Source organism: Eschrichtius robustus, chromosome 20 (assembly GCF_028021215.1).
Source record: "Eschrichtius robustus isolate mEscRob2 chromosome 20, mEscRob2.pri, whole genome shotgun sequence".
Lineage (NCBI taxonomy): Eukaryota > Metazoa > Chordata > Mammalia > Artiodactyla > Eschrichtiidae > Eschrichtius > Eschrichtius robustus.
Genome location: NC_090843.1, coordinates 5,535,831 through 5,555,536, shown reverse-complemented (window position 1 = coordinate 5,555,536; position 19,706 = coordinate 5,535,831). Strand labels below are relative to the sequence as shown.

General features: G+C 49.8%; 1 protein-coding gene across 5 annotated transcripts in view; it reads left to right on the top strand.

Annotated features, from left to right (window-relative positions):
- The window catches only part of SLC39A11 (solute carrier family 39 member 11), a 422,853-nt gene that overhangs the window by 73,062 nt on the left and 330,085 nt on the right, over window positions 1–19,706 (top strand). For 2 of the 5 annotated variants that reach the window (XM_068531049.1, XM_068531046.1), the window contains exons 1-3: window positions 8,348–8,436; window positions 11,777–11,895; window positions 16,254–16,292. In XM_068531049.1, coding sequence (XP_068387150.1) covers window positions 11,788–11,895; window positions 16,254–16,292 — 147 coding nt within the window. In that variant the 5' untranslated portion in view covers window positions 8,348–8,436; window positions 11,777–11,787. Of the gene's footprint in view, window positions 1–8,347; window positions 8,437–11,776; window positions 11,896–16,253; window positions 16,293–19,706 lie in introns of those variants that run through there. The other 3 variants (XM_068531048.1, XM_068531047.1, XM_068531050.1) reach the window with 2 other exon arrangements.

Here is a 19,706-nt window from a genome sequence, read left to right as displayed (position 1 = left end):
AACAAAATACCACAGACCGTGACTGAAACAACAGAAATTTACTGTCTCACAGTTCCGGAGGCCAGAAGCCCCCAGTCAGGGTGTCGGCAGGCTTGGTCCCTCCTGAGGGCCGTGGGAAAGGGTCTGGCCAGACTCCCTCCCAGGCGTGCGGATGGCTGCCTTCTCCCCACGTCTCTTCATGTTGTCTTTCCTTGGTGTGTGTCTCTGTGTCCACATTTCCCTTTTATAGGGACACCAGCTCTATTGGGTTAGAGCCCATCCTAATGATTTCACCTTAACTTGATTACCTCCGGGAAGACTCTGTCTAGGAATAAGGTCACATTCTGAGGAACTGGGGGTTAGGACTCTAATATGTGAACTTGGGGGTTGCACAGTTCACCCATAAGAAGTCCAAGAATGGAAACCGAATAAGGAAACCTCCCTGTTAGGTTGAGATAGTTCGCATGAGCACAGAGAGGTGGTTTTGTCCCTCCCTCCCTCCCTCCCTCCATCCTTCCCTTCCTCCTTTGCTTCCTTCCTTCTTGCTGGTCCCATTCCCTGGGGACGACGGTGACAGTAGGAAACAATCATCCTTTCCGGGTAGGTTCACCCAGCCCTACTTTGTCCCTATCACCAACCGTCCGCAAACTACAGCAAATACACATGAGTTTTGTTTCTGCTCCCACTCGGAGAAAGAAATAAAGCTTCTTGGAATCCAGCCTCCCTCCCCATTCCCTGGGGCCTCTTAAGATCTTTGTAGCTCCCTAAACGACTCCTGCTTTTGGAGATCTCACCCCATATTGCCCAAGCATATTACAATGCTCCCACATTCCACATTAAGTACTTGCCCCCCACCCCCATAAAATAATCAGAAAGTTTTTTTATAATTTTGCTTTTGAAATGATTTGTCTCGAAGCTTATTTAATTTATGACTGGTTGTGATTTCTTGGCCATTATTGTGCCTACTTAGGAATTCTCTTGAAGGGAGAAACACTAAGAGATTGTTTTCCGAATGTAATTAAATTTTTATGAATACCAAAGTCAACAATTAACAAGGTTTTATAGACATTGCGTTAAACACTTGTTAATTTAAATTTCTACCGTTTGTTTTTTGGGAACCAAAACCCAATATGTTTTTTTTCAGTTCGTAACCATTTCATAGGCCCCTGGAAAACTTGGAGACCCCAGATACTGGTCCACTGGTTTCTGGTTGCTGAGATGCTCCTGCTTGTTTTCTTGCCTAATCTCTCCTTCCCAGTAGGAATTGGAATATCTCCTTCCCAGACCACAGGCTCCCTCTGTGGGGTGTCCAGCCCCTATTTCCCATCTCCTGGGGTGTCTACGGCTTCCCTCCCTGGGCTGGCTTTGATGACTTCGGCCTCTAGTTGTGGTCTTGTCTGTACTTTCCCTCCATCTTCAACATCCTAGTTCTCAATCTCTCTGTGGACTTTTTTGCTGAATAACCAACCCTGGCCTGACTCCACACCCGCCGCCCCCACCCCCGCACCCACCAAAGGCTCCATGCCTGGGTTAATGCTCTGCTGTCACTGTCCTGAGATGCCTAATAATTTTATCTCTGAACTTGTGTTCTATAAGCAAAGTCTGATGGGACCATGGAGTCTGCAGTGAGCAGATGCAGAGAAAAGGAAAAGGCTTTATATTTTAATACTTTTAATGGCCATTCCCCCCACTGCCTTTTGATTAAGGGGCCTCCCATTTTCATTTTGCACCAGACCCCCAAAATTATGTAGTTGGTCCTGCCTAGTGGACTAAGGGTGAGGGTCCTGGTGGTTTATAGTTCCACTGGGGAAAGGTGTCAGTGAAATTAGATGCTTCCAGGCAAAAGAAGTGTATTCGTTTCCTATGGTTGCTGTAGCAAATCATCACAAACTTAGTGGCTTCAGACAACATAAATCATTACTGTTGTGGATGTCGGAAGGGCTAACATCAAAGTGCAAGGCCACGTGTTCCTTCTGGAGCTTCTAAGGGGTCCTTGCCTTTTCCAGTTTCTAGAGGCTGCCCGCATTCCTTGGCTTGTGGCTGCACTACTCTGACCTCCACCTTCTCTCACTCTGATGTGCTGCCTCCCTCTCTTCCTTTATGAGGAACCTTTGTCATTACAGGGTCCCACCCGGGTAATCTGGCATAATCTTCCAATCTCGAGATCCTCAGTCACATCAGCAAAGACCCTTTTGCCAGTCAAGTAACACACCCAGGTTTCAGGGATTAGAATGTGAACATCTTGGCGGGGGCGTGGGCAGGGGCACTGTTCTGGCTGCCGAAGAAAGCTGTTTTCCAGCTTCAGATCTCCCAACACTTCAGATCTTCAAATCTTCCACCTGGGGCACATCAGGTTTTGTGGGTTCTGAAGTTCATGCCGTTTTAAGGTGCCCCTTGAAGAAAAAAATGAGAAATTTTGGTATTCAAGTGAATATTCCTTTAGAATAAAAAAAAAAAAAAATCAATCTTAGATTGAGTTCCTTTTCTTCCGAGGCCTCTTCGGCAAGTATCAGCAATGCTGATGTTGGCATGTCCCCTGGTGTCCTCGCCACCTGGGACACTCTCTGCTCCCAGCAGCCCCCTTGCAGGTGAGGGCCCCAAGCTTGGCTGTGTGGGTCAGTTGCCTCTCTATCCACCAAAAGAAGGAGGTTTTCTCCTGCTGAGTTTTCCTCTCTGGCTGGGGAGATTGCCCAGCAGTGGAAGGCAGGGGTGTTTCTTTCCTGGAGAATAAAGGAGAAAAGGGACGAAGCAGCCGAATAATACTATATAACAGCTTTCATCATAAGCCTTAATTTATAACACACACTCAAGGCAATGCCTGCAGCGTCTGCGCTGGCAACGTCGTGAGGGCACAGGTTGTCTCTGTGTCCTTTGCTGATGTGTATCCAGTGCCTCAGACATGCCTGTCACATAGTAGGTGTGCAGCAAACGTTTGCTGAGTGAGTGAGTGAACCAACAGGCTATTCGTGTGATCCACAGGGCTCTAAAGGAACAGGCTTGAAGTAGAATTTACTTGTTCAGTGATTCCCCTGAATAAAACCGAGCACAGTAGACTCCATAGAATTACTTATGAGATGCCAGGAGAGTTGTTTGAAGCCAATGTAGAAAAGATGGAAAGTGGATTTATGCCAGTGATCATCTCGGAGACAGGGCTGATTTCATATTTAATTAGTGGTGGTTTTTACCTAGTAATTCCATATCTTAATTAAGCTGGTGGTTGAGCTTACTGGAAACTTCTCTCCCGATAATAGGTTTGTATAAAGTCAGTAGAACCTGCACTTCTCTTTTTTTTCTTTTTCTTTCTTTTTTTTTGGGGGGGGGGGTTTGAAATATTACTGTCTTTTTAAATTTTATTTATTTATTTTTAATTGAAGTATAGTTGATTTACAATGTTGTTAGTTTCAGGTGTATAGCAAAGTGATTCAGTTATACATATATATAAATCTATTCTTTTTCGGATTCTTTTCCATTATAGGGTATTACAAGATATTGAGTAGAGTTCCCTGTGCTATACAGTAGGCCCTTGTTGGTTATCTATTTTATATATAGTAGTGCGTATGTGTTAAACCCAAACTCCTAATTTATCCCTCCCCTCTGCTTTCCCCTTTGTTAACCATAAGGTTGTTTTCTATGCCTGTGAGTCTATTTCTGTTTTGTAAATAAGTTCACTTTTTAGATTCCATATATATGTGATATCATATGGTATTTGTCTTTCTCTGTCTGACTTACTTCACTTAGTGTGATCATCTCTAGGTCCATCCATGTTGCTGCAAATGGCATTATTTCATTCTTTTTTATGGCTGAGTAGTATTCCATTGTATATATACCACATCTTCTTTATCCATTCATCTGTCCATGGACATTTAGAGAACCTGTACTTCTATACCCTCCCTCCAACATAGCTGGTGCAGGTTCAGAATTAATCAGTTAGACAAAGGTGAGAAGGGACGTGCTTGCTGAGTCCATTTCCCCCCCAAGCCCTCGAGGGCAGCTCTTCCCTGTACGAGGCTGAGAAAAGTGACGTCAAGTCGCTGTTGGCTCCTTTGGATGGTGCTTAGATAAAAGGCGGGTTAGAGTCTCCTCTTCCTCAGTTTATCAGTCACACTGGAGAGCAAATGTTAAGGGCAATTAGACCTGTTCCACCTGCCAAAGCCGTTCCAGGCATTTCCATTTAGGAAGCCCTGTGATGTCATAGTGTCCTGACATCAGAACCTTAAATAATCAAAACCCAGAAGGGTCGAGGGAATTGAGCACCTAGGAGGTTTGATTGTAGGTGTATTTTTGCAGTGATTGGAGTATAAAGATTGGCTGGACAGTTGGTTCTCTTCTTTCTTGCATTTTAGGGTGAATCAAATGCTAACTAGTGCCTTGACTGAGGCTGGATGCTTCTTGAAGGGTGTGTTAAATTTTAAAGAGTGAGTTTTGTCATCACTTCATACTAAGAAGATTTATTTTATGGGATTACACTAGGGCTTCTCAGTCTTGGCACTATTGACCTTTTGGGTCAGATAACTCTTTGCTGTGGAGGCTGTGAGTAGTGGTGGATGTTTAGCAGCAACCCTGGCCTCTACCCACTAGTTTACTCTAAAGGCAAGGAGGAGCTCTCAGAGGCTTTGCAGTAGTAGACTGACGTGGTTGGACTTCCGTCTTTAAAAAATCACTTTGGCTGCTGTTTGGAGGACAGACTGGTGGCGAGGGGGGATGCACAATGGGAATCAGGGCAGGATGATGAGTCAGAGCTGTTATTTTGGGCAAAGTGGATGAATTCTGGATGTATGGGTGGGGCATACTTAGAAAATCCCCTAAAAGAACAACAAAAAACCCCTGACATTTCAATAGTGCTTCTTTGAACTTCCTATTACTTTCACTTCCTTAATCCCTTCAGGATATCAGTGCCAGTTCAGCTGGGTTTACCATCCGCACTTGGAAGGAACCTGCGCCCCAGGCTCAGAGGCTTATCTCGGTCCTCGTGCTGCGTCAGTGGTCAGACTTCAGGAAAGGGAAAGAAATGAGAGGCCTGAGAGGCTAGGCCAGGCCACGCTATCTGATCTCCGTGTGCCAGGGCCCAGCAGAGCCAACAGAGGCCCATGACATATCCACTGGATAAATGAATGAGTGAATAAATGAAGGAGGGAGTGAGGGTCGAGGGATAATGATCGTTCAGCCTGCCGTGATGGGTGCCCTGCTGGATGGTAGGCGCTTTGTTCCAGTTGCAGTCACCTGTAGAGAGAGCACAGGGTGATGACGCCCAGACCCAGGATGGGGACACTGAGGCTGAGAGGGGTTGGGGAATTTGTCCAAGGAAACTCACGTGCCAAGCTGGGCTTCTTCCTGGGCTGTCAGATTCCAAAGCCTGTGCTTAATTGCTGCAGTACCTCCTGAAAGGAACAAGATTTCAGATAGGAAAGGAGGGAGGGAGGGAGGGGGAGGGAAAGCGGGGGCAGAGAGACAGAGAGAGAGAAGAAGGAGGAGAAGGAGGAGGAAGGGGTGGGGAGGAGGAGAGAATAAGAGAAGCAACAGTGAAGAGATTGAGGACTCACTGGGCTGGACCATTTGTGTCCGTCTCCTGTCCCTTCTCCATCTCCCCCAGCACTTCCTGTGAAGCTGTCTCCCTCCACCCCCGGCCCCGCCCCACCCCACCCCATCCCACCCCACACCACCCCACCCCACCCCATGCTCCAGTGGGAGGTGCTTGCTGCTGGCAGGTTGCTTAACCAGATCAAGCTACAGCAATTCCTCTGGAAAGGGCCACCATCCCACTGCCCTGCGGATACCTTGCTGACTGTCAAGTTCATTCTATGGCCTTTGGACGTTTGGGGGGCAGCCCTCTCTGCCTGCACGGCACCCACCACCTCTTATTTATTTTATTATATTTTAAATTTTATTTATTTATTTATTTTTATAAATTTATTTTATTTATTTTTGTGTGTGTTGGGTCTTTGTTTTTGCGCGCGGGCTTTCTCTAGTTGCGGTGAGCGGGGGCTACTCTTTGTTGCAGTGCGCAGGCTTCTCATTGCTGTGGCTTCTCTTGTTGCGGAGCACGGGCTCTAGGTGCGCAAGCTTCAGTAGTTGTGGCACGTGGGCTCCGTAGTTGTGGCTCGTGGGCTCTAGAGCACAGGCTCAGTAGTTGCGGCCCACGGGCTTTGTTGCTCCGCGGCATGTGGGACCTTCCCGGACCAGGGCTCGAACCCGTGTCCCCTGCATTGGCAGGCAGATTCTTAACCACTGCGCTGCCAGGGAAGTCCCCCACCACCTTTTAATGAGCCCCTGCTCATTAGTTTGTTCTTACACACTCATCTCTCCTCTCCTCCCCCAGCTTATGGAGGCTGCAGGGCACAGTTTGCTTTGGAGGGAGAGAATGGGAATGGACTGGGGATGGGCTGGAGGTAAGAGCCAGTGTACTTAGCTTTAAGGAAACATTTTCTTTTGGGCAACACTCGGGCACTTCTTACCATCAGTGAGTGCAAGAAAGACAGAGGCAATTTGTATGTTTGGGTTGGTGGTGTGTGTGTGTGTGTGTGTGTGTGTGTAAGGGGTTCAGTGGGAAAGATGGGAAATGGCAGGATTTGTCTCCTGGGGGTTGGCCACCCTGCTTTAGGGCACTGGCATGGTTCAAGGGAAGAGAGACGTTTTGCCGATCAGGGTGTCCCGTCCTATCCTGTGAGTCCTGAATGTCTGAGGCAGGAAGAACACCATCTCTGGAGTCAGCTGGGCTTGGTTTCCCATACCTCCCTGTCACCCTGGGCTAAATACAGAGCTTTCCTGAGCCTCAGTTTTCTTATCTGTAAAATGGGGTGTCTTAGTCCCTTTCATGCTGCTGTAACTAAATGCCACAGACTGGGTTAGCTTATACACAACAGAAATTTATTGGTCACAGTTCTGGAAGCTGGAAGTCTGAGATGAGGGTGCCAGCGTGGTTGGGTGAGGGCCGTATCAGGGTTACAGACTTCTTGTGTATCCTCACGTGGCACATGGGGCAAGGGAGCTCTCTGGAGCCTGTTTTATAAGGATAGCAATGCCATTCATGAGGGCTCCACCCATGAAATTCATATGCTGAAGCCCTAATCCCCAATGGGACTGCATTTGGAGATAGAGCTTTCAGGAGGTAATGAAGGTTAAATGAAGCCATAAGGGTGGGCTCCTCATTTGATAGGACTGGAAGCGTTATAAGAAGAGGGAGAGAGAGAGAGATCCCTCTCTCTTCCTTCCTGTGTGTGCACCAAGAAAAGGCCACGTGAGGACACAGTGAGAGGCAGCCATCTGCAAAGCAGGAAGAGACCCTCACCAGGCACCGTGTCTGCACCTTGATCTTGGACTGATCTTGGACTTGCAGCCTCCAGAAGTGTGAGAAAACAGATGTCTATTGTTTAAGCCACCCAGTCTGTGGTATTTTCTTACGGCAGCCCGAGCTGACTAAGACAGCTGGTCTGGCTCTCTCCCTGGTCTGGGACTCTCCCGAAGGCAGAAACCACGTACTGTCACCACGCCGTCTTCCCTTCCTGGCCCAGTGCATGGATCTGGTGCAATCATCAGTGCCCACAACTATGGACAAAAGTGGTCTGCTCCTATTGGATCCTCTGGTCTGTGGCCACTGTGATTATGGGCAGTGTTTCTGGTTACCTCTGCTAGGGTCATCAGATAAAATACAGGACACCCGGTTACATTTGAATTTCGGATAAGCAACAAATATGAAATATGTTTTTAGCATAAGTATGTCCCCAATACTGCCCAGGATATACTTACACTAAAAAGCTATTTGTTGTTTATCTAAAATTCAAATTTAACTGGGCATCCTGTCTTTATTTTTGGCTAAATCTAGCTATCTTACCCCATGGTCTTTTTCTAGAAGGCCTGGAGAACAAAGCAGCAGTTCTCAAAGAGGGGTCCCAGGACCAGAGTATCAGCAACAACTAGTTCAGAACAGAAAACCTCGGGCCCCGCCCAGGCTTCCAGAACCAGAAGCTCTGAGGGTGCCAGCATTCTGTGTTTTGACATCTCTCTGGGTGGTTCCACTGGGCGCTGTAGTTTGAGGGCCATTGACCTAGAGAAGGATGCTGATGGTGGGAGATTCCATTTCCCACCCTCTCCAAACGTGTCCTGCCCTGTTGCTCGCCCAGGGCGTTGGACTCAGCTGCCAAAGTGTAGCAACATAAATGGTATCAGGGACGTTGCGAAAGGTGTCCTTTCCTTGGGTTTCTGGGGCTTCTTGGAAGATCGCAGAGGGTTCTGCAGGGCTCTGTTCCACTCGCCCCGATCTGCTCCCGAGCCCGCAGAGGCTGTGAACCAGAGAATTTATTCTCCCGGCTGGATCTGCCAATCGCAGCGGTGGGGGCGGGGCCTCACGGCCGGGGGACACGTGTGCGGGGAGGGAAGCAGGAAGTGACCGCGGAGTGGAGCCGGGGAGCCAGCGGCTGCGGGGCTGATGGAAGTGGAGTGGGGGCTTGAGAGGGCACCGAAGTGAGTCGGCTTTTCTCTCCTTCGGCGCCTTCGGTGGGGCTGGAGGCCCGGGGTCTGGGGCCAGCGCGACCAGAGCGTGGGACTCGGAAGGGCAGCCCCATGCAGTTTGGAAGGGGGTGCCCCTGGGAGAGGAGGGGGTCGGAGGAGAAGCGGGGCGGCCTCGGCAGGTGGCAGAGGAGGGGGAGGGGTGCCCGGAGCCCCACCTCGGCCCCTCTCCAGGGCGAGCTGGAGGCTGTTGACCTGCCTTCCTTTGACAGTGGTTCCCCAAGATCTCCTTTTCATTTAGTGCTTCCCGGTGGGCCTGTGGGGGGGGGGGCCCGGGAGCCCTGGGAACGGCCGTGGCCACAAGTCCAGCTGCTCCGAGTCCCCTCCCTCTGGTTCTGGGGGTCAGCGGGACCCCTTGAATTTGGCTGGGAATCCGGTTAAGATGCAGCAGGCCCGAGAGGGTGCATTTCTAATCAACCCCCAGGTCGGCCGGTCCTCGGACCACACTTTGAGTAGACAGGTATTAGAGAACATTCTCCGCAGTCACGTCAGCCCAAACCCGAATCATTTTGCTCAGTTCCACTCTCGAAGTCAGGACATGTATGTAGGTTTCGTGAAGTGCTCTTTCCACCTCTGCAACTTTTTCATTGGCATCTTGAAGCTGACTCTTGGAAGCAGGGTAACAGGTTTAAAAGGAAGAGAAAATAAATAAATCCTCTATCAGCCAGGAGCCGTGTGCTGCTATGTGTGGGGTGGTGCTGGCATCTTTAAAGCCGGAGCAGGCAGAGAATAATCCTGCCTTCTGCAAAGTAACCCAGGTTTATGTATTAGTATCAGCTCACGAGGAAGTCTGAGCCCCATTGCAGAAGCGGCTTTTGAGGTGCCCTGGCTGACCTTCCCTGCTCTCAAGGCGCTCCTGGTCTACCTGCTGGAGAAAACTTTCTGTCCTCTTGGGTCTCTGTGGCGGTGGCCCTGCTGGTCCCTCGTAGGGCAGGAGAACTCACTTTCTAAGTTCTTGGTCTTGTAGAAGTTGTTCCAGTTTTAGACCTGTGCTTTCCACTTTGATGTGCATAAGAGTACCCCATGGAACTCGCTAAAATGCAGATTCTGATTCAGCAAGTCTGGGGTGGGGCCTGAGATTGTGCATTTCTAACTTAGCTCCTAAGGGCGCCTAGCGCTGCTGGTTCTGGGACCACCCTTTGAGTAGTGAGGATTTAAAACAGCAAATGGAAGAAACTTCTCCAAGGGGCACTGAGCTTGCGTTGCTGACAATAAATCTGCTGTTGTAGGGATGGGAAGGATGGCGGCCTTGGTCTTCCCTCTGTGTCCCTTTTTCTTACATCTCAGGGCGCTCGGGATGTAAATAGAGTCTTGGAAGGGTGTTTTCCCCTCCCACTAGCCCCCCGGGAACACCACGAGCTCCCTCGTTTGCCAGCCCACAAAACCCATGTTGACTTTGGCCCGTTGGTGAATGTAAACGGTTTCCTCTTTTCTGTAGTTGTTAAAAGGCACACTCAACGCTGAAAAACAAAGTTGTTTTTTTGTTATGACCTGTCTTGGACGGTAACTACTGAGGAAATGATAGCTATGTGCCTTTCTTTGTAAATGCTGTTTGAAATTTTATCCACGAGCAGCTAGAAAGAGAAGGTTGGTGTAATGATCCAGATGTCTTGGTTTAAAGACAAACATGAACCATTGTCTTTAGGGTACCTTAACTAGATGACATGTAAACAGGTGGTTTTTTTTTTTTTTAATATTTGCTTTTCTTTATTTGGTGCAGACATCATTCTGAACTCCACTTAGACTATGGGGACCCAATCGGAATCCAGAGATTCTGTTTCTCTCCGAGGTTTCCTGGCACCTCGGCTGAGCCTGGGCACAGCTGGGCTCACCTGGGCTTATCTGGGTTCACCTGGACTCACAGCCTTCCTAGGTCTGAATCCTGCTGTGTTGTTGACCCTCGTGGCATAAGAGGGCCCTTCCACCCACTGCCCTGGTTTCCTTCCAGGGTCAGAGGCAGACTCTTCAGCTTTTGATCTGCAAGCTCAGGTTGCTGGCTCCTCACAGACCCCTAGGGCCTGGCAGGGTTGAGCCCAGTGGGGTCGTGTCCAGCCCTGTGGTTGCTGGAAGACAGCGGGGGTGGGGGGGCGAGCTGAATGAGCCCTTTGAGATGAGGCCCTGAGCCTCAATGTTTATGTACCAAAATACAGGGCTTTTCAACCAACAGGCTTCTCCGCCTCGTAACTTTCCACAGGGAGCGTCTGATTCCCTGTTATTTTAGAGCTAGAATTGAAAACATGTCAAGTCTAGAGGAGATTCCCCAGCTTTGGGAGCAAGCGTGCTCAGTGGACTGGGGGAAATGCCCCTTGGGTCTCTGTTTCCTTGTTCTTGCTGAGTGTCCTATTCAAGTTAAGCTGGCCCTTTTCAATTGAACACATAGTTTTGGGGTGCCAGAAAGCCCTATTTTACAGGGGTGTCAAGTGGGAAAAAGCATCATCCCTGTTTTTAAGCAACGAATGATATAAAAGATGAAGGGGGCAAGCCCACACAAAGAAAACACCAAAGATGTGCCCTCGGACGGGAGTGGAGAGGAATCAGGGAAGCGTGGAATTGAAGTTGGTGTTAGGTGGGCAACAGAGGATTCACTGGGTCTGATGGCTGGAGGGTGGGGAGGAAGGCATGCTGGGAGGAAACCGGATAAAGAGAGACTCAGAGCTGGACCATCTGGGGCTTGTCGAAGGTTCTGGGAATAATTGGGTTGAGTTGGAATCCGATGCCCACGCAGGGTGCAGTGGTTGAACAGTTATTGGGCTAGTTGCAGGGCAGTCTATGGCGTGTACCCTTTGCAGGCCTTGGGAACCGCCGTGGGAACTGCCCCGGGGAGCTATTGGAAGTGTGATCAGGGTGTAGGTGGAAGAGCTTCAAGAGGGAATCGGAGCTAGTCACCTGTGTTTGGAGGAGACAGAACCGCTGATGGACGATAGGCAAGGCCAGGTAGAACAGGCAGAATGTGCCGGAAGGCTGCAGGCGCGGACCCTCCCATGCGCCCTCCCTCCAGGCTAAATAATTCACATTCTTTGCGCTTCTTCTCTTTGGAACTATTTCCCAACGTTGTCCCTTCTGTCGTGGCATCTACTCCTCTGGCATCTCCCTACGTGTCCCCATGTCCCTCCTTTTGGAGTTAGATGATTTCCAGTACCCGGGGAGAAGCTGGATGAAGCCGCCCGACCTGCGCCGGGTCACTGAGGTCACTGAGGGATGGATGGCGGAAGGGTGCACGCCAGCAGCCCAGACGTGGGCCAGCTCGGGTGGAGGGACCGCGGGTGCTGACCCTCTCCTGCTCCTCTGCACACAGCTGTATCCAGCATGCTCCAAGGCCACAGCCCTGTGTCCCAGGCCTTGCTGGGGACCTTCTTCACCTGGGGGATGACGGCGGCCGGGGCAGCTCTTGTGTTCGTATTCTCTAGCGGACAGGTGAGTTGCCTCGGTTCGGTTCTGGGGGTTCTCGGGGACTCTCTTAGCGAGCTCTGAAACCACCCCCCTCCACCCAGCCGGGCTGCAGACTTGCTCGTGCCGCCGGCCACAGCTCCAGGTTGGGGTGACGATGGCTCTGCCCCCTTTCCTCCCCTTGTCCCCTCCAGCTTGCTGCGCCCGTGCTCCTGGGTCCCCTGCTTCCCCTCTCCTGACTCGGAGCAGGAAGTGAGAAGACCGGGTACTTAGCCTCCTTGAGCCCTCTGCCTGATTTCTATCTTCCGTCTAGTTTCTCTTGGGTCCGGAGCAGGTGGTGACGTGCGTGAGGTTTGTACCTCTCCTGCCCTGTGGCCTTGAGTTAGAGATGGTTGAAAAGACCTTGGGGGAAGGGAAGCGGTGGGGGGGGGGGGGGCGTCTGTCCGCTTCCTCTTTTACCCCATTTCCAGGCTCTTCATGGACTCCCTCACCCGCTTTGGGATGAATACATGCACACCTGCCTCCCAGGCTCCTATAGACCCCACGTCTGCCCACCCCTGCACCCCTAGGTCCCCCAGACTCCACCTCTCCCTCCGCCACACGCTACACCCTCCTACACACTCCACGAAAACTCCCACGCTCCTCTCCCTCCACTCGCCCCCCCACCCCAACGCTCGCCCTGTGCATCCCACTCACATCCCCAGGGCCACACCCCCGTACACACCCCTCCCCGCCCCTCCCCTCCCCACGCCCCTCCCCGCCCCTCCCCTCCCCACGCCCCTCCCCACGCCCCTCCCCGCCCCTCCCCTCCCCACGCCCCTCCCCTCCCCTCCCCTCCCCACGCCCCTCCCCTCCCCTCCCCACGCCCCTCCCCTCCCCTCGCCCCTCCCCGCCCCTCCCCACGCCCCTCCCCGCCCCTCCCCACGCCCCTCCCCGCCCCTCCCCACGTCCCTCCCCGCCCCTCCCCACGCCCCTCCCCTCCCCACGCCCCCCTCCTGTGCCCGAAAGTCCTTTCTTTCCTGCAACCTTGACCCCCCCAGTCCACGGCCTGGAACCATCAGCCATCGATACCTTGATGAAAGCGGAGCCCCTGCGTGGCTCACGCAGCCACAGACGCTGTAGGGGTGGTTAGCGAGCAAGTGATCGAGGAGCGAGGGAAGCGTGCTGGGAGGCCGATCTGGAAGGCAGAACCCATCTAGGAAGCCGGCCAGCCGGGCACTCTTGTGTTAGAGCCTGAAAAGCAGTGTTGATGTCGCCGACGAGGTGGGGCCTCCCCCACTGCCCTCCCCCGTCTGGGGAGACCCACAGCCCCGAGGAGGCCCGGGTTACTGTCGACAGGTGACCTAACCCTCCTCCCGTTTCCTGACAGCCACGCCAGGTCTTCTGGGGTCCCGTCCTCGCGCCCTTCTGGGGCAGAGCATCTTCACTATCTCATCTCATCTCATCTTCAGTTTCTTTTGCGTTGAGAAGGCGAGATCTGAGTCGAAATAGCTGGGGTCTCGCTGGCCCAGCTGGCCCTGGAGACCCGAGTGGAACTCCACAGCCCCGTGTGGCCCCGGCCGATGCTGTAGAGGCTCCTCAGAAAGGGAGAAGCCATCGCAGAGGTGCCCCCTTCCCCTTGGGAGCCGCAGAGCCACTCGTTTGTCTCGCGTTAGTGTAATCCCCAGGCCAGTAGGAGGAACTGCTGAGTCCTTTCTCTGTGTGGAGGCACACGGGTCCCCGAGACCACCCACGCGTTTGGTGATTCGCTAGACTCCGAGGACTCAGCATCGAGTTGTTCTCTTGGCTCAGGTTTATTACAGCGAAAGGACACATGATAGCGTCAGCAAGACAGAGACGGTCAGGGTCTGGAGAAACCTGTGCCCAGATGTGGGATCCAATGCCCCCTTCCCCCCGTGAGGGGGCACAGAGCTTGCTCATTCCCCCAGCAACGAAAATGCAGTAACACGTGGACCACGTGTCAGCCCAGGGACGCCCAGTGCAGACTCGGGCCCCAGGGTTTTTACTGGGGACTGGTCACGTGGGCATCTGTGCTGAGCTCCCAACCCAAATCCCAGACTCGAAGAAGGAAAGCAGGTGTCGTGCACAAATCACCTTGTTTGTGAAACAGGCACAGGGGCCCACCCTTACTGGTCAGGGAGTGGGGCGAGCAGTCCCAGTGCCAGCTTCCCAGAACCAGCCAAGGACTAACCTTGAAAGTGGGACCTTCTAAAGATAGCAGGCCCAGGTGGGCTGTGTGAGCCCTCTCTGCGCAGGAGGGGTGCGGGAGGAGTGGGAAGGGGTTACAGCGTGAGGGGATAAAGCCAGCCGTAGACGTGAGCACACAGGGGTTGGCTCTTCCCCTCCCCCTCCCTGGTGAACCTCAGTTTTCGCCCAACTAGAATGGGGGCTGTGGTGATGGTCCCTTGGGATAGTAGACACTCAGCCATCTGCCCTCTGCTGCTGTTGGCAACATTGGCTCAACTTCACTCAGGATTCATTTTCTACATTGAAAAACTCGTGTTGTAATTGTAGGAAACTTGGAAAATATGGAAAAGCTGAAAGAAATAATAAAAAAGTTCGTGATCCCACTTCTCTGAAAGGAAAACTGAACATCTTTGTTCAAATTTATTCAGCTGTATTTGAATATACATAAGTACAGACCTATCTGTTTTCTTTACATAATGAGAAGAAACTGTCTGTGATGTTTTATAACCAGCATTTCTCACTGGATGTTATAAGTACCCCTCCCTATCCCTAAATGGTTTTTTGGTTATTTTGATTACTCTGGTTACTTAAATGGCTGTAGAATATCCCGCCATAAAAATGCATTGCAGTTGAGTTAGCCAGTCCCCAACCGCTGGACAATTAGTTTATGTCTCTTTTTCTTGCTTCTAGAAATAGTGTTATGACGAACATGAATCTTTGAGCACACATCTGATTAGTTCCTTGAGACAAATGTCTGAAAGTAGAAGAACAGGTTTACTGATCTTAAGAAACGTATAATGCTTCTCCTTTCAGGATCCAGAGGAATGCTGAAAGGATGATTCTACCTGACTTTTGAATTATATCTGTCTGCTTTGACTAAATTAGTTGATTAGACCAACTTGGCTTATGTCGTGGCATGCCTAGAGAAGAATGTCATTTGTGCGGCTCACTGGGGTCAGAACCTTCCATCCACCCCCTAGCCACACAGAGGTGGGGAGAGGGTGCCTGTAGCTGGTGATGATTACCTGGCAGCACTAGCTTCCCAGACCTCACTGGGAGGCTCAGGGATCGGGGTGATAAGCATCTCAGCGTATCTGTAGTGTGTCCATGTGGCTATAGATTATATCCCTAACTTAGGCCACTTCCTAAAAAAAACCCCAAAAAACCCTTTTTATTGAAATCTACGAAGCAGATAGAAAAATGCACATTTTATAAGTGTACAGCTTGATAACTTTTCACCAATGAAAATAGTACCCAGATCAAGTGCTGGAACAGGACCAGCCCCCCATCCCTCCGCTCCCACCAGCCCTTTCAGGGTCCCTTCCAATCACTGCCCCCCACCCCTTACCTGCACTCCAAGGGCATCCCCTCTCCTGCTCTCCAACGGCAGAGATTCGTTTTCTCTGTTTTGTATAGTATAAAAATGGAGTAATTGTATAGTGTATGCTCTTCTCTGTCGGGCTGATTTCACCCTATTTATTTTCCAGTCTACTGAATGCCCTTGCCTGACTGTGAGCTCCATTCACGTATATATGTGTGTTCTCATTTCCATATGGTGTTCTGTTGTATGCACACAACCTAATGGTGTATCCATTCTGCTCTTGGTGGGCTTTTGGGTAGTATCTAGTTTTCGGCTCTCACAAATAATGCTGCAAAGAGCATTTTTGTACATGCGTCTGGTGAATCCAAATATGCATTTCTGTTAGGTAGTTATGCGTGGCACTGCTGGGTCGTAGGGTATGCTTGTGAAGGTTTACTTCTAGTGGGTGCTGCCAGCTTTGCGAAGTGGCTGTACCAGTTTGTACTGCCTCTTTCAGTGTGGGAGGATTTTGGTTGGTCCACATGCTCCTTGCCAGTACTGGTCAATTTCCATCTTTTAGACCAGCTGCTTACTCAAGGTTTATAGCCATAATTCACAGGGAGAGCCGAGAAAGAGGCAAAACACGTGGACCAATGAAAAGCAAGGGTCACAGTGAAAGAATGCTGTGATTGGCTGTGGGATGGATGGAAGGTTTTAAAAAAAATTTTTCCCCCTGGTTCTTGGCCCATTTTATAAAGACTTGGGTCCAGGATTCCAGATAGGTTCGCAAAGTGAGGCATGGGCCAGACTTTATTCATGTGGCTCTCTTAGGCCTATGGTTTCCTCTTGTCCCACGGAACATCCCTTAGAAACTGAAACATCTTGTTTTCATTTTCAGAGGCGGATCTTAGATGGAAGCCTTGGCTTTGCTGCAGGGGTAAGTAGCACGTGGTAGGAGGGATGTAAGTGGAGGATGTTTATTCTGTTATTTCTCTGCTAAGGGGTATTTCCAGATTCTCCGCATGCGGCCAAGCTGCATCTCTGTGATCTACAGGTGCTAATGGCTCCCTCTTCTCTCGCTGACCCTGTTTGCATCCAGCGTACTGAATGCCCCTGCCTCTCCTTAGACAGTGAAAGAAGCTTGTTGGCAGCTGTCTCAGGACTTGTAAATAAGTATTTCCAATAAGATAATATTTAGGAAGGGCTTAGCACAGAGCTTTGCTGGCACTAATTAAATATTCTCTTTCTCTCCTCCTCCTCACCCTTGAAAGACCTTATATTATAGACATTATCTTTTTTTTTTTGGCTGTGCTGGGTCTTCGTTACTGTGCGCGGGCTTTCTCTAGTTGCGGCGAGTGGGGGCTACTCTTCGCTGCGGTGCGCGGGCTTCTCATTGCAGTGGCTTCTCTTGTTGCAGAGCACAGGCTCTAGGCGCGTGGGCTTTAGTAGTTGTGGTGCTCGGGCTCAGTAGTTGTGGCTAGTGGGCTCTAGAGCTCGGTAGGTGTGGCGCACGGGCTTAGTTGCTTTGCAGCATGTGAGATCTTCCTGGACCAGGGATCGAACACATGCCCCCTGCATTGGCAGGTGGATTCTTGACCACTGTGCTACCAGGGAAGTCCCCAAGACAGTTTCAAACGTGTAAAAAAGTGGAGCGAATCCTATGAGGCACCCTAGCTACCCACCACCCAGCTTCAATCATTATTGACATTTTGCTAATCTCATTTCACGTGTTTCCCCCTCCTCCCACCCCATATTCTCGGGAGGTGGAATATTGTGTAAAAGCAAATCTTAGACATCATGTGATCTTACTTGTAAATTCAACGCACAACTCTAATTGAATGACTCTTTCTTTCTCTTTCTCTCTCCCTTCTTTCCTTCCTCCCTCTCTTTCCCTCCCTTCCTTCCTTCCTTCCTTTCTTTCTCTCTCTCTTTCTTTCTTCCTCCCTCCCTCCCTCTCTCTCTTTCTCTCTCCCTTCCTTCCTCTCTCTCTTTCCTTCCTTCCTTCTTTCTTTCTTTCTTTCTTTTTCTCTTTCTTCTCTTTCTATCTTTTCTTCCTTCCTTCCTTCCTTCCTTCCTTCCTTCCTTCCTTCCTTCCTTCCTTCCCTCCCTCCCTCCCTCCCTCCTTCCTTCCTTCCTTCCTTCCTTCCTTCCTTCCTTCCTTCCTTCCTTCCTTCCTTCCTTCCTTCCTTCCTTCCTTTCTTTCTTTCTTCCTGTCTTTCTCTCTCTTTTTCTGTCTTTCTTGCCTCACCATGCGGCTTGCAGGATCTCAGTTCCCCGACCAGGGAATGAACCTGGGCCACAGCAGTGAAAGCACTGAATCCTAACCACTAGGCAACCAGGGAACACCCTGAATGACTTTTTTTAAAAAAACATAATCACCATGGTATTATCACACCTACCAAAATTAATAATTCCTTATTATTATCCAACACTTAATTCACATTCAAACTTCCGCCATTTTTAAAAAAAATTGTCTTCTAAAATTGTTTTCTTAGAATCAGGATACAAACAAGATTTTCATATTGAATTTGTTTCATACTGAATTTTTTTAGTCGCTTTTATTCTTTAACAGTACCCACCGCCCCCCCCCCCCCCCGCTGCCTTTTTCCCCCACGCTAGTAATATGTTAGAGAAACTGGATCATTCATCTGTAGACTGTCCCACATTCTGACTTCGGCAGATTGCTTCCTTATGGTGCTGTTGAACTTGTTCCTCTGTCCCCTGGGTCTCCTGTAAGCTGGGAGTTGGACCTCAAGGCTTACTTAATGCAGATTCCATTTTCCAGGCATGAATCACATGAATCACCGTCATTAGTGGTGCTGTGTATTCCAGTCGCATCAGTCACATCAGAAGGCATGTTAATATGTGGTTTTTCCTTTTGGTTGCTCAGAATTTGGTTCCTTTCTCCTCTTTTTGGAGTTCTGTGATCCGCACAACCTGACCTGGGTGTGGGACCTCCCGAAAGTCCTCTGAGTCAGCAGCTGTGAGACTGGCATCCGTGGAGACATTCTGGGTGTTTCACAGGGCATGGAGAGTGGTCACAAAATCAGTTCCCAGGTCCTCAGCTTCCAGTTTTGTTCTCTTTCCCCAAACTGCTCTGCCTGAGAATACCCCAGTGGCAGGTTCTGTCTTCCCACCTTCCCCGACACAGTTGTCCTCTCCTACTTTACGAAAGGAAGATGCACTCTTGCCTTAGTTCCTTGTCTTTCGGTAGCAGCGTCTCCACGCACAGACGGAGGGACCCTTGGCGTGTTGGTGCTCAGGTGGAGATGGTGAAGGACTTGAACCACTGATCGCTGGACACACATCCTTTAGCAATTCAGAGACTGTCCCGTCCTTTGAATCAAATTGTTAGCAGAGAAATCCTTTAATGTAGGGAATTCCCTGGTAGTCCAGTGGTTAGGACTCAGCACTTTCACTGCCAAGGGCCTGGGTTTGATCCCTGGTCAGAGAACTAAGATCCCGCAAGCTGTGTGGAGTAGCCAAAAAAAAAAAAAAAAAAAAAAAAAGCCTTTAATGTAAATGTCCATGGTGGACCACTCTGGGATTTTGAGCCTCCTTGGATAGAGTTCAAAGAACAAAATGACAATATTATAACAATATATCTATTTTTTTCTATCTTCTTTACATGAACACGTTTTCTCTTTGTTTACTTTAAGAAAAGAAAGAACCCAAAGAAAAATAGAAATAAAATTGATGCTTAGCCCTGTCTTATTCTAGCAATAACTTCTTAATGTTTATTCACAGTTATATGAATGAATTGAAAAAATAAGAAAAAAAGCCTCATCCATGAGAATATGCATTTCCAAGAATATTTTACTTTTGAGTGTCTAATAATTATGAAACAGCATATTCAATTTTTGTTATTATGAATGTGTTCTTGACCACTAATAGTTCTAAATTTGTTTATTTATTTATTTATTTATTTATGGCTGGGTTGGGTCTTCGTTGCTGCGTGTAGGCTCTCTCTGGTTGCGGTGAGCGGGGGCTACTCTTAGTTGCAGTGCATGGGCTTCTCATTGTTGTGGCTTCTCATGTTGCGGAGCACGGGCTCTAGGTGCGTGGGCTTCAGTAGTTGTGGCACGTGGGCTCAGTAGTTATGGTGCATGGGCTTAGCTGCTCCGCGGCATGTGGGATCTTCCCAGACCAGGGCTAGAACCCGTGTCCCCTGCATTGGCAGGCGGATTCTTAACCACTGCGCCACCAGGGAAGCCCCTCGACCACTAATGTTTTAATGGTCACTCAATCCAGGAAATTGTTATTTAAGCAGTTGGAGCCCTAGACTCACAGGGAATTTTAAAAAATTAAATGGAAATGTATAGAAATATTTTTTTGCAAAGCAGTATGATAA